A 13,894-nucleotide genomic window follows, 5' to 3' on the forward strand; every position below is an offset into this window, starting at 1 on the left:
GCAGAAGTTCATCAAAGCCTGCAGCAAACTCGGAGGTCTCACCACAGCTCACCACAGGGATCATTCTGGTCAATCCCAATGCCCATGTCGAATCATGTGATGCATTTCAGAATATGTAAGGTTGCACCTGAACCAAAAAGTACGTAACACATATTCCATGCATTCAGGTTGATATATTATACAATGAAGTTTTCCAGATGTTCAAAGGTTCACGTTGCTCAAGCAGCCGTGAAGTTTGTCCAAAGCAATCATACAGTAATCGTCTTCGAACTAGGGATGGTACCATCAACCACGGCACCAAAACGAAGGCAGAAACCTGACTTACTGTCGCGACGTGCCGCTCAGGCTGCCCGCTCAATCGACCAAATAACAGCCTTTGACTCCATTCTATCAGAATTACAAGGCGCGAAGGGTGAGTCATGTGGATGGACAGTAAACTGATTATACTCACGTATGATTGGCAAACATAGTTGTCACAACAATCTGAAGTCTTTTTGCAAGCGTATATGCTACACGCACTGACAGACATAGATGCTGTCAAAGCAACAATAACGGCGACAAAGGAGAAACGCATTTCTAGCGATTGTGATATTTGAATCTTCTGAGGAGAATCTCGAATAAGAACTCTGAGGATAGGGGATATAAAGACCAGCATTTATATCCTGCGCATACTAATGGACTAACCTCTGAATCGATTTGGCAGAATTATTATTGCTGTCGGATGGCAGAAATTTAGGCAGAACCTCCAAGATCCCATTTGATTACGGCCATTGTATCATCCGCCGTCATCGGGATATAAGTTTCTTGTCATTCGATATCCGTGTCAAGCCCCAAACCAATCACATCGAGTCAGGCGAGTAGCTCACCTTGTACGCGCGCTCGTGCCCCATGATGCCATCTTATTGAGACACATGCCCGGATCATGTTCTTCCGCGTTTACTCGTGAAGCAGTGTCCGTCAGACCTACGCTCAAACACCACGCGAACCACCTACAATTCATTTTCGAAACTCTGCAAAGACGTCCATGTTCAGATTACTCCTGGCGCTCAGGAGCCTGGGTCCATTCGGAGAATCATGTATATCCGGATAACATCGTCGTGATCCGTGAGCTTGTGATGTGCGAACCGGGTGTTAACGTGGAACCTATATTGTTAGCTCTATCTCCCGGAAGGCTTCATGGGAGACAATATTAAGTATGTGAGATGCGGAGCCAATTCATTTTTATATGGGAGGAATCGATGAGCATGCGTGTAACAGTGGTGCCCTGTCAGCGCTGATGCCGTTACGAAAGCAGTTGCTGTGCAGACTCTCGCTTATAAGTATACGGACCAGCCAATATTTGGAGCTGTGTCCAAATGGTGGTCAAACCTGCGCATGAAAACCTACAGGCGGAATCAATTAACGTGTGCTATAGTCAGAAAAAGCCACGTACTAGTAATCGAGCGTACTGAGGGTAGTTGCCAGAGTCTTACAACACGATGCCTGCCGGAACGAAAAACTGGTCCTTCCTGGGGCTGAGGTTATGATACTTGTTTCACAGCCAACCAATATGAACCCATTGATTTTTTGCATCCATTCGGTCATCTATTAGTACAATGCGAGAAGTTCAAGAGATCGATGGGCCGATAAATTGTATCAGCCACGACATGCCGAAGTACAGTAAAAACGGTTGCGGCGCCTACTACAAGCGCTGAAAATATGGTTAACACGCGGACACCACGTGTCTACAGTGGCCGACATTTGGATTCAGCAATAGTATCCTGTAGAAGATGCAACTTAACAGCCACTCACCATAGCGGATGTAAGTGACTGCTCCCTCCTCTATGATCTTGCTGGCTGAGTCGCCGAACAAGATCCAATGGCGGTTACAACTCATGGAGCATCTTCAACTCGAAAGGAACCACCTCATGTCGAAATGACGCTCAAGGGTCATGAAGCATGGGTGAACGGCGTAGCTTTCATCCCTAGTACACGTCTCCTCGTCACTTGCTCTTATAATAAAAGTCTTCGGGTGTGGGATTTGGACACGGAGAAACAGGTGGGGGAGCCCTTGTACAACGATTTTGGAGCCCAGACGGTTGCAGCATCCTCCGATGGGCGTTGGATTGTGAGTGGAGCGGATAACGGAGGCATCCTGGTCTGGGAGGTCGAGACAAAAAAGAGAGTGCCCGTCTCGTTCGAAGGTCATGATGGTTCTGTCTTAGGCATCGTATTTGCGCCGGACAACGAGACATTTGCAAGTGCGTCAGAGGACGAAACGGTATGCGTGTGGAATAGGAAGACGGGCGAAATAGTCCTCGGACCACTCCGAGTGAGCAACCGGTCCAGGGCATACTCAGTGGCATACTCCCCCGATGGAAGCAAACTGGCAGCAGGCACGAACGAACACATCATCGTTTGGAATTCAGCAAATGGAGAAGAACTACTCAAAATAGAACAGCGGGCTTGGCGAGTCGCATTCACTCCAGATGGTCTCCGTCTCGTCAGTGGAAATTATAACGACATCCGAATATCAGATGCTGCCACTGGAGACATCATCAAACAGTTTGACGCGCACGCTGATTCATTTCTCTCACTGGCCATTGCTCCCAATGGCACCAAATTCGCCACCACATCCAACGATAAGACAACACGATTCTTTGACCTGACCACATTTGAACCCATCGGCGAGCCACTCGAGCACCCTCATGCCGTCTCGTGTGTAGCCTTTTCCGAGGACAGCCAGCTCATCGCCACTGGTTGCTCGGACAACCTCGTTCGCACATGGACAGTTCCTCAGAGTCAATCAGAGCAGGCCAGCAAATAATCTCCTTATGTCATGCTTCATGCTGACCTGTCATGCAATCCGCACAGGAAATTCTTAAAGTACGCTCTCTTTCTCCTCGTTATGTACTATCCCTAACTTCAATCTTGCAGAAGACCATCCCAGGCCAAAAGCCTCGCCCACAACGCACTAGGATCCCGCCTAGGTTCTTCGATGATGTAAGTCCATATGGTACGGTAGTCTCAATGTGGGTCTCACCATCCGTCTCCAGCTTGATACGCATTCCCCACCTGGACGCAACAACCACACTACTACAACCACGCGCCATGCCAAAGGCTCACGAATGAAAAACATGATGAATCGTGTCATTTCTCGTTCCTCCACTCCTCAGGGTGATACTCCCCTCCCCAGCAGGATCCCCACTGTGGATGTCTTCGCAACTCGAGGCAAATATGTAAGTTTTCTGAGCTGTGGCAATCCATGATCCCGTTTTGATGACATTCCCGCAGCGCACCGCTAACGCCATCAGCGGGAAAAGGCATGTGGTGCAGCGACCACGTCCCCCTCCCCAACCAGCCCACACTTCCAACACTGGTGTAGCGAATGCTGGTGCTTCAAGCAGCAGCGCACCCCCATTGGGCTCATCCAATGTGACAGATGGAACTACCCCAGAAACCTTGCAGACTGGAAGTACCAGTGCTTCTGCTGCAACGAACAGACCCCCTTCCCCGATGGACATTGAATATGTTCCAGACGTTGGCTGCTTTGCGTTTCTAGCAAGGTGCTTCCCGTGTCTTTCACGCACTTAGCAAACAAGTACTGCTTTCTCCACCTGCTAAGCGGTCATTCCCTTCAGAACCTTTTCGTTGGAATAGAGATTATTACTACTACATGATGTATTTGAAGATTGTTGCTTCCGATAGACGCCTATCATCACATTGATCTCAAGTTGCCAAATCACACGACACACAAAACGAGGTACCACTTAGACTCGTAACCAGTCTGGACTATGTCTTTGAAGTGTTTGACGTTGGCTTCGCGACTCGACTTGTCCATGGTATTGGTAAGCCAGCCTGGTCACGAGCCTAGGTACGTTGATAAAAATCCACAGTAGAAGTTCATCAAAGCCTGCAGCAAACTCGGAGATCTCACTAGAGGGATCATTCGATCCCAATGCTCATGTCGAATCATGTGCATGCTCATTAATGCGCTCATTCTTGGAAGTGATGTATTTCAGAATGTGTAAGCTTGCACCCCGGACCAAAAAGTACGTAACGTGTCAGAACTCATTCAGGTTGATGCATATATCATACTAGGGGGGGGGGGGGGGGGGGTTGATGTTCAAAGGTCTGCATTGCTCAAGCAGCCTTAAAGTTTGTCTAGAACCAACCATACACTGATCGTTTCTGAACTAGGGATGGCACCATCAACCACGGCACCAAAACGAAAGCAGAAACATGACTTACTGTCGCGACGTGCCGCTCAGGCTGCCCGCTCATTTCGAGACTATCATGCAGACTTTGACTCCATTCTATTAGAATTACAAGGCGCAAAGGGTAAGTCATGTGGATGGACAGCAACTGCTTATACTCACATCCCCTTCGCAAACATAGTCAGCACAACAATCCGAAGTCCTTTCGCAATAATATTCGCTACATGCACTGACAGACATAGATGCTGTCAAAGCAACAACAACGGCGAGGAATGAGAAACGCATTTCTAGTGATGCGATATGGAATCTTCTGACGGGGATCTCGAATAAGAACTCTGAGGATAGGGGATATTGTAGTAAAACGGCCAGTTTTTATATCCTGCGTATACTAATGGGCAAACCTCTGAATCGATTTGGCAGAATTATTATTGATGTCGGATGGCAGAAATTTAGGCAGAACCTGCAAGAGCCCATTTGATTAGGGCCATTGTATCATCCGCCGTTGCCAGGATATAAGTTTCTTGTCATTCGATATCCGTGTCACGGTCAAGCCCCAAACCAATCACATCGAGTCAGGCGAGTAGCTCACCTCGTACGCGCGCTCGTGCCCCATGATTCCATCTTGATCAAATTGAGACACAGGGCCCGATCATGTTCTTCCGCGTTTGCTAGTGAAGCAATGATGAGCCGAAACTGATCCATGTCTATGAAATCATACATGGTATCTGTCTCCCCTCCAAGAGACTGCAGCAAGTCATACTGCGAGAAGGATACCATGTGCGAACACCACATCCCTGTCGGTACGTGCTTGGTAGTCAGCTGCGTCTGTGAGCTGCCGTGCGATTATCGTGTCTGGTCACGCTTAGCGCTTCACTAGCACTCTTTATGGAAATACAAATTGCTCCGCCTGTGTTATTTGCGTGCTGCTGTTCAGTGAGAAGGAATGACTCTCTTCTGTCATCCGTCTAGGTATAGCGTTCAATCATCCCGGCCGACCGCGAAGATAACACGGCTAACGGTTCTTCCTTCCATCACAATCTTTATTACTTCTCACTGTCCCGATCACTCAGAGTCTCCACAAACATATATCTATTGGTACTCGCCTGGAAATCACTCATAGGCCAGACCGCATGTGTCTTAGATCCATTATAAAGTCGCGTATGGCCGCATTCGTGGCAGAGCTCACTACCTATTGCTGATGCTATCATGTATAGGCACACTGCAGTGAAAAGACTCGTGCTTCATAGCTAATAGCGTACGGGAAGAAAATGTAAGTCTTGTTAGCTCCATGCTTCTGGCGCACTCTCATGTCAAAGACCCCACCAGAAGTCAATCATCGACCTGCCGAATACTTGAAGTCCTAGCTCGGGTCGTACGCTGTTGTGGCCGGCTATGTAGCAAGGGGTATGACGTATAGGCGAACGACTGCAGTTTGAATTGTTGTCATGACGTTCAAGGGAGTGGAGGGTGACAGAAAAAAATGAGTGAACAAACTACAAATTTCGAGCGAGCGCGTCGGAGAATGTGGTGCTACAGGAGAGATAGTTGACGAGAAAGAGTGCCGGAAAGACTGACATCTCCACGCTGACGACCCAGTACCAGACTGAGAAAGTCCAAGCGCCGCTTTTTGCATTTGCCAGGTTTTCGTCGATTAGCGACCTCTGGCTTCGTCACGACAGCTCTTCACCAACACGCTCTTGGTTCGACGTTGAGACAAGAGGCATGGAGTACCGGAAATCGGTAGAGCAATTCCTTCCATCGTGCGTGACGAGTGAAGGGCCCAGAAGTTAGGATAGGATAACTGCTCGTTTCTGGTGTCAATGCGCATGGAAGGTCGAAAACGCAGCTATCTCAGGATTTTCATCCAGCGGGACATATAATGCTCATAAGGTTGATTCGCACATGATGAGATTCGAACGGTTATGTATTCCGACGAATGTATACAGTGCCGAGGCGGCGGAAGGGTATACTGTCGACCAAGGCAAGTGTGTGATGGAAGTATGATTGGCAGCAAACCACCTTGTGTCTTGGGCGTCTATGCAAACAAGGTAGGGTAATGTAGTGAAGTAACGTAAAAACGCACAACACACGCACCTCTGCAGCTGCCAGTGAGACGAAAAACTCAACTGTGCTCAACATTACCAACCTCCAGTAAGATGACGAAGCTCATTCCAAGCACCACACCCCTTCGAACTTTGAAAGGTCACGAAAGACGCGTAACCGCAGTCGCAGTTTTCCCCGATAGACGAAGAATGGTTACGTGCTCGTGGGACATTGACAACACGGTTTGTCTTTGGGACTTGAAGACAGGTGTTGTGTTGAAGAAGATGGAGGGGCATCGCAGTCGGGTGCAGGCATTGGCGATATCACGAGATAGGCAAATAATAGCAAGTGGTGATAGCAATGGAGAGGTCATCGTTTGGCATGGAGAAACGGGAGAATCACTCACCCAATCTATCGAAGCCCACTCAGAATCATATGTCAGCTCGCTGGACTTTTCCGCGGATGGTACAGTGTTGGCCACTGGTTCAGGGAACAAGAGGGTCAAGCTGTGGTGCACCAAAACATGGCAGCAACAAGGAAATCACATCAAATTAGATGATTCGGTCCACCGGGTTCGATATTCGCCATCACGATAAGGGACCATATCGAAATTTATAATGCAGACACAAGGCAAAACATCCAGTCCTTCAAGGCTCGAGTCAACGCCCAACTCGCGTGGACGCCCGATGGCAAACGCCTTCTTTCTGCTGTGAATAACGCCATACAAGAGTGGGATACATCAACCTGGCAGAGGGTCGGTGATCCCTGGAAGGGCCATACTGACACGATCCACGCCATCGCCGTCAATCCTGCTGGCACGCTTGTTGCTTCCACATCTGAAGACCACCATGTCCGTCTCTGGCGGCTCTCAGATCGACAAACCATTGCCATCTTCCAGCACCCACGCAGTCATACATGTATCACGTTCTCCGCAGATGGCAATAACATCCTCAGCGGAGGTGATGATAATCAAATCTCAGAGTGGGAAGCACGTAGGGGTTTTCATTCAAACGTGAGTTTCCATCCTTGACTCATGTCACGCAATTTGAGCATGCTTCATGCAGATCATCACTACTATCACGGCAGCCCACGAGTCATGCATAACTGGGGACTTGTCAACCGCTGAACAGCTACTCACGCAAGATATTGACGCTGTCCCCAATACTTATGCCAATAAACATGCCTCTTATGCCAATCGCTCATTCGTTATGGCGCGAAAACAAGACTGGGACCGCGCCCTCGAGGATGCAATCAAGGTGGGCCATACCGCCCAATTATGACCCTCTTACGAAAGGTTAACTTTTGTCCGTGACGTAGTCCATCAACATTCAGCGCTCATTAACAGGCTATATCTCCAAAGGCATTGCCCTGTGTGGAAATGGTAATGTCCGGGACGCAAGGGTAGCATTTGACGTCGCATCCATGTTCACGAACCAAGATTCACAAACTTTTCTTCTCTTGATCAAGGTAGGTTAAGTTCGTTCCGCACACTCTCTGCTCCATTCCGTATTTCAGGCCATTGTCCTCTTCAATGCAGATCAACATCACGAGGCAATTCTGCTCGTCAAAGAACTGGCTGCCGCTTGTCCGAATGCTGATATCCTCGCGTGTCGCGTCGTGGAAGTCAGTATCATGCGGCTATGCTCCGTTTTCAACACTGATATCGCCAATTTGGACACTAGGCATATCTACGCGTTCAGCTCGGAACCAGGGCCTTGGATAGCGCACATTATGACGAAGCTGCTGACCACTTCGCCGCCGCCATCAACTCCAGCGCTTTCCCATCGAAAATCATCCATGAAATATACGAGGACTTCATCATGGTACGTTGACATGATGCATCGAACTATTCTGTTATAACTGAGTGCTTCGTCCAGCTCTTCGGCTGGGATCTTGAGTCCTTCTGGCTCACCGCACACACCAGAAACGCTGTCAGGCTTTCCTTTCAGCAGGTAAAGTCGAAGAAGCCCTTGAATCACACCAGCACATGATGGACGCCATCGATGAAACTGAGAAGGCTAACTGCCTCGATTGGTCCAACGGCAAGTTTTCAGTAATGCTACTCGAACCTGTCATACTCACCCGCATTTCACTCAGACTTCAAGGAACAATGTAGCGCGCTTGCTCATGATGACCGTATTCTTGGCGCATGTATTCACTTCCTCGACCCTTTCGCTACTGACCTAAATTATGCAGGCGGAGATTCCGGGGCAAGATCAAGATGGCTATGATGTAGAACCAGATTTCTTCCGGGACACGCATGGCGTGAGTGCAACAGTGCATTTTATCTTTATTTCTCTCTCACACACCATCCATTACAGTATTCTCAAATTTCCAGGCCGCGACCCTCAGCAGCTCCCGGGGCGCTTTAAGAAACTCAGGCTCGCTATGACAAGGAATCCTCATCCAGTTCCACCACCTGCACCTGCACCTGCACCTGCACCTGCACCTTCACTCACAACAAAGCAGCCCACTGCCTTACCATGTGCCACTGCTCCCACGACCTTCAAAGCCCACGTACGACACCTATTCACCTGGCGACCCGATCATGCAGCACCACCCGTCGTCGATGTTCCTTTCGCAAAGGGTAAAGAGGTGCGCCTGGTTCATTTTTACCACTTTTTTGGCTATCTCATATGGGAATGTATAGCGCAATGCTGCAGCAGATGCTCCTGGGAGAGATGAGGACTTGGTACCTGACGAATATTTCGATGATCTTCCGCAGGACCCCAATGCTACACAACAGCCTAATACGCAACAGCAACAGCAGCAACTAGTAGCAGTGCAGACAGATACTGGGGGACACGGAGGTGGCAAGTCGTGTTTCTGCTGCTAGCGGCTTTCATGGATGTCCTCGGGTATTTCAGTTCTGTCGTTGCTCTTGTTTTCCTGCGCTATCTATGTTGATTTGAAGTAGTGTTTTATTACCATGTCCTTCAGATTTTGATTTCTTTTCGTCCCTATTCATAGTTAATTTGCGGGCGCGAGTTTAATGTAAGTCGCTTATATGCTGACAAGACTCATGACCAGCTACCACTTTTGCAACGTACTGCCTAACCAGCGCGTTCCTGTGAATCCTGTCCATGAGGGCGATCTCACTGCTGAGCCTCATTTACCAGATTTGAAACTTGATCGACGGAAAATCATACTTTACTGGACTTGTGTATTCGTTGGCTGGCAATGGCTCGCTTTACATAAATTCATGGAATAAGCGAGACAGTCAGATATCGTTTACAACCTCGACACACACGGTGTCAATGGAATGCGCCCAGTTTTATATTGTGCTCACGTCTAATGTTCGTTCGCTGTAGCCCGTACGTTCACAAGTGACTGTATGTATGTCGATTGCGACACAGTCTGGACATCATTTTATTAATGAATTACATTACTAGATGCCAGACCTTGATACTCCATACTCTGAAGTCAGTCTCCTCAATAGCTCGTCTGCGGTCGAGCTCAAAGACCGCCATCATCGCTGAGCGTCAGCAACAGCAAGATGCAGTCTTGCACGAGATCTCGGGCCTGGACATATTCATGGTCAGGATCAACAATCCAGGCTTGAACAGTAACTCGTCAAAACGATGAAAACGGGTGTCCATCACGTCCGACTTGACGAGCTGACCGAAGTGCAGAAACATGCGTTGTGGATGTACCGACTCAGAGGTGGGTCACCTGCGTTAATGAGCAAGGCATTTAATTGTACAGCGCGGATATGGAACTTGGAGAGTGTTGATTACGTGGGCGCTCGACGGATTCGAAGAAACTCGCGATCAAGTGCATCTGCAGCTGTGGCTTGAGGTCTGGGATGTCCAATGAGAGCCTTAGGGAAATGGAAGAGAGTCAATTTTCTGGACAATCCCACATAGTGCTGCCGAAGTCCGGTTCGGTCAGGTTCATCACCCTATATCTGCGAACCCCGAACTCGACCAGTGGTCAGGTTCAGGCAAGATGGCTGAACCCTGGACCGGACGCCTTCGAACGCGTTCACAAGGGTTCAGTTCAGGTTCAGAACGCGTTCGAACCCTCGAACCATTGATTTAATTAGCAAAAAAAATCAAAACGAAAATGACATGTACAATACGAATAGCTACTAGAACTCTTCATTGACGTCGACGCGGTTATCATAAGGAGTGGCGAATTCAGCCTGGGCTGTTGCGGAGATATGACCTTGGTGGTATGCGCTCTTGAGCAATTGAAGAGCCTCGAATGTTGTCGGCTTCAAACAGCTGCGACGCATGGTCCCAGTAACGCCGCCGCTCGAAAATGCTCTCTCAGACGCAACAGCTGATCCCTGAATGGCGAGGTAGTCCTTTGCGATGCGGGAAATAGTCGGGTATTGTATAGAATGATGCTTTAAAGTTTTTTTGAATCATGTTAGTACGAAAGCAATACAAATAAAATAACAAGACGTACACCCCACCAGGCCACCACATTGTTGACGTCCTCGAGCGGTGCATCTAGATAGTCCTCGAGTTCTTGACGAGGCCTTCGTGTGGTTGCGTCATTCACGACACGCGATTTGACAGAGCTTCACATCCAATTATGGCCATATGAGCCTTGGCGAGCAAGCGAGGGAGGCGCAGTAACAGACGGCTCTGCAGGAGCCTGCGAGGGAGTACTACTGCGATGATACATATCAAACTATGTAAGATTAGTATACAATTGACAGAAATGAGTGATGAGTGACGTACCGTGCTCTCGAGGCATTGCATGCCTTTTTTGAAAGAATGAGTGGTCCATTTGTCTTTCGCGTACGCGACCTTGTAGTTGGGGTCCAGCGCTACACCAACAAGGTCAATGACATTCAAAGGCATTAGAATAGATACGAGATACATACCAAGACAAATGAAATATACATCTGTGTCGTCAGTCTTACTATACCACTTGCGGAGATTAGTGACACCAGCTTCGATGGCCGTTGAGAAACGGGCAAATTTTGATGCGTTCGCCATGTTTTGCAAAGTGTCTTGAAGACATTCGAGCACTGGAATGGTTCTCCATACGGTTGGTTCACGTGTGGCAGAGAAGCTCTGTTGAGCATCTGCCGGCTCCTTGGTGTGCGGTGTGCAGCACATAAGCATAATTGCGGAAGGTAGAGAGAAATGACTTACCTGGAGGACTTCACGGATCAACTCCAACTCTGCCCACTCGTGCGCTGAAAGCCTGAAATCCGCGTATGATTTTCCCTTCAGATTTGGGACCTCGTCGCTGTCATCAGCGAGCTGGATGAATCTGTTTACTCCCTAATAATCAAGTCAGTAATGTGTTCATGTAGTCGGTAGTAGACAACTTACTTTGCGCAATTTAAAAAAACGCTCCAACATATTAAAAAGAGACGCCCAACGTGTGCGGACCCATTTCAAAAGCTCCAATGGGGGCTCATTCACCTCCTTGCAGCACTTTTGAAGGAAGACGCGAGCTTGAGGAGACTTCCGGACCTAAACAAAGGTCTCGTGTCAGTACTATACAATAGCAGATAGATCATTAAAGAGCTTACCTGCGCTACAAATGCAAGCGCCTTGCCAATAGTGTCACCAACGTCAAATTCAACACTTTCCTCGCCGTCCTCGTCCTCGTCTTCAGCTTGAGCTGCCTTCTTGTGCAAGACGCTTGCCGGTGTAGGAGCCACTTCTTCAACGAAGTGTTTTGCAGCTAAGTGGAGTGCGTGCTCCATACAACTGAATATTCATCAGTAATCTCAAATTCAGTACTTAATGAACGAACTTACCGTACTCGATGCTCAATTGGTTTCCACTCCACTCCGTGAGGGTCAATAGAGGTCGCAACCATCTCAATGGCAGTATCGTTGTTTGATGCGTTATCAGCCGTGAACCACCCAAGCTTCGTGCGGATGTCGTATTTGTTGATGTTCTCGATCAAAATCTTCCCGATGTTCGCACCGCTGTGATTGCCGTGAATGGGTGCGAACGCGAGCTGCTCCACCCTAAGTTCCCACTCATGAGGGTTTTCAGCTGGGGAATCTATGTAATGCGCTGTAATTGACAGAAAAGGGTGACCAGGAAAAGACGTCCAAGAGTCGAACATCATGGAAATTTTGCTATCGACACGGCTGAGCTTCTCTTTCACGTGCTCGACTGCCAGCTTTGCACGTTCGAGTATTTCGTCCCGAGTTTTGGTACGGTGGGGAATGTCTCGGTCTGAAAGTGATGGCCGGAGATATTGAAGTAGGCGGCGGAAGGGTCCTTTATCTACAAGTTGAAAGGCCTATAATGTTGTATAAGTGTTTTAAAATATATCAAAAATGAGAGTCGCTCACCTCATCTTCGGCAACAATGAGTTCGACAATGTAATCCATGAGTCCAGCCTTTGTGAATGCAGGAATCTTGGGAGTAAGTGAGGCGTCCAAGGTAGGCTGCGGCACGTCCGCTTTGCAGTTACGAGGGATTGCACGATCGTGCATCGTGAGACCCCGTTGTTCACAGCGGTCCTTGTAGATAGGGTAATGGCACTTGGGGATTCCGTGCAATGTGCGTGCGTCGAGTCGAAATACCCCCCTTAAAAAAGCACTGGTGAAGCGGAACATTGTTAGCCTTGCATACCTCACACCACCACCCATTTTCGCGCTCCTGGGTGTGGGGGTTAACACGATCTTTCTCGAAAAGTAAAGATCGTGGTCAAATCGGCGCTGCGTTCGACCTTCTTGAGGGATTTACGGTCTTCACGATCCTGGTCACCAAGCTTCTTCGTCTTTTGGTAAGCTTCCTCGTTCTCATTCTCATCGTCTTCCTCATCATCTGTAAAATCCTCAAGTGGAGGGGCTTCTTCTTCGGCGTCGTATTCGTCACTGTCGTTGTCGTCAACGCTCTTCGTTTCTGGTGCGCATGAGTGCTTTCTTGGGTGCGGGGGCAGGAGGTCCTACAGCTGACCGTTTGGCCGGGATACTGCTGGCAGTCTCCCGGATCTTCTCTGTAGGCTTGACAGCGCGGCCTGAACGATAATGAATGAATTGAGTGTGCCTTTGGATGGAGGAGGGGGAGGGAGGATGGTAGTGTCATCATCCGGGGTGTATCCACTCCATCTCTTCAGCGCTTTTCAACGAACCGTCAGGACGACGGGCTGGTGCAGACGACTCGAACATAGTTGCAGCAGGGAGTGCGAATGTCGAACCTATACCACAAGTGAATATATATCTCAAACTAAATAAAAAAATGTTGCGCACCTTCAAGTTCCAAAATGACAAATCCATTGCGCAAACTTGGTGGAAAACCCAGGAATCACCACAGTAGTAGGTATTCTGAATGAAAAAACATTAGAAGTTAGCAACTTATCAAACATGAGAGACGGTGAACATAGTACCGGTGCTTCGAGTCGTTGCATAGCTGAAAAAAGCACCCTTGTTGCTTGCGCAATGTGGGGAACGCTACTGTCAAAAGAAGAGAAGGAACAGAAGTTGGTGAGCGCACTACTTAAACTGACAGGAAGCCTCACGAAAAACACGCAGCTGGAATTGTGCGCGTGGTGCAGGTTCGGACCGGTCCGGACGCGTCCGAACCGGTCCGCATTTTTCAGTGACGACATCGAACCCCGAACCTGTTAGGGGGTTCGGTCCAGGAGAGAGACCAAACCTGTGACCGAACCACTGGTCCAGTCTGGATGGGTTCGGGTTCGAACCACGGTCGGGACCGGACTGCGGC

At 48.7% G+C, this 13,894-nt stretch overlaps 1 protein-coding gene across 1 annotated transcript; it reads left to right on the forward strand.

Moving 5' to 3' along the window:
- The first annotated feature begins 8,368 nt into the window (after positions 1-8,368).
- On the forward strand, positions 8,369-9,252 carry DEU56DRAFT_352782 (uncharacterized protein). Its single transcript, XM_041345807.1, has 4 exons — positions 8,369-8,386; positions 8,436-8,504; positions 8,561-8,834; positions 8,890-9,252. Exons 2-4 carry the CDS (start codon positions 8,500-8,502, stop codon positions 9,073-9,075), a joined length of 465 nt encoding a protein of 154 aa, XP_041208533.1. The 5' UTR covers positions 8,369-8,386; positions 8,436-8,499; the 3' UTR covers positions 9,076-9,252.
- The last annotated feature ends 4,642 nt before the right edge of the window (positions 9,253-13,894 follow it).

This window comes from Suillus clintonianus, assembly GCF_016758775.1.
Source record: "Suillus clintonianus strain FC179 chromosome Unknown DEU56scaffold_35, whole genome shotgun sequence".
In the NCBI taxonomy this organism is placed as follows: domain Eukaryota; kingdom Fungi; phylum Basidiomycota; class Agaricomycetes; order Boletales; family Suillaceae; genus Suillus; species Suillus clintonianus.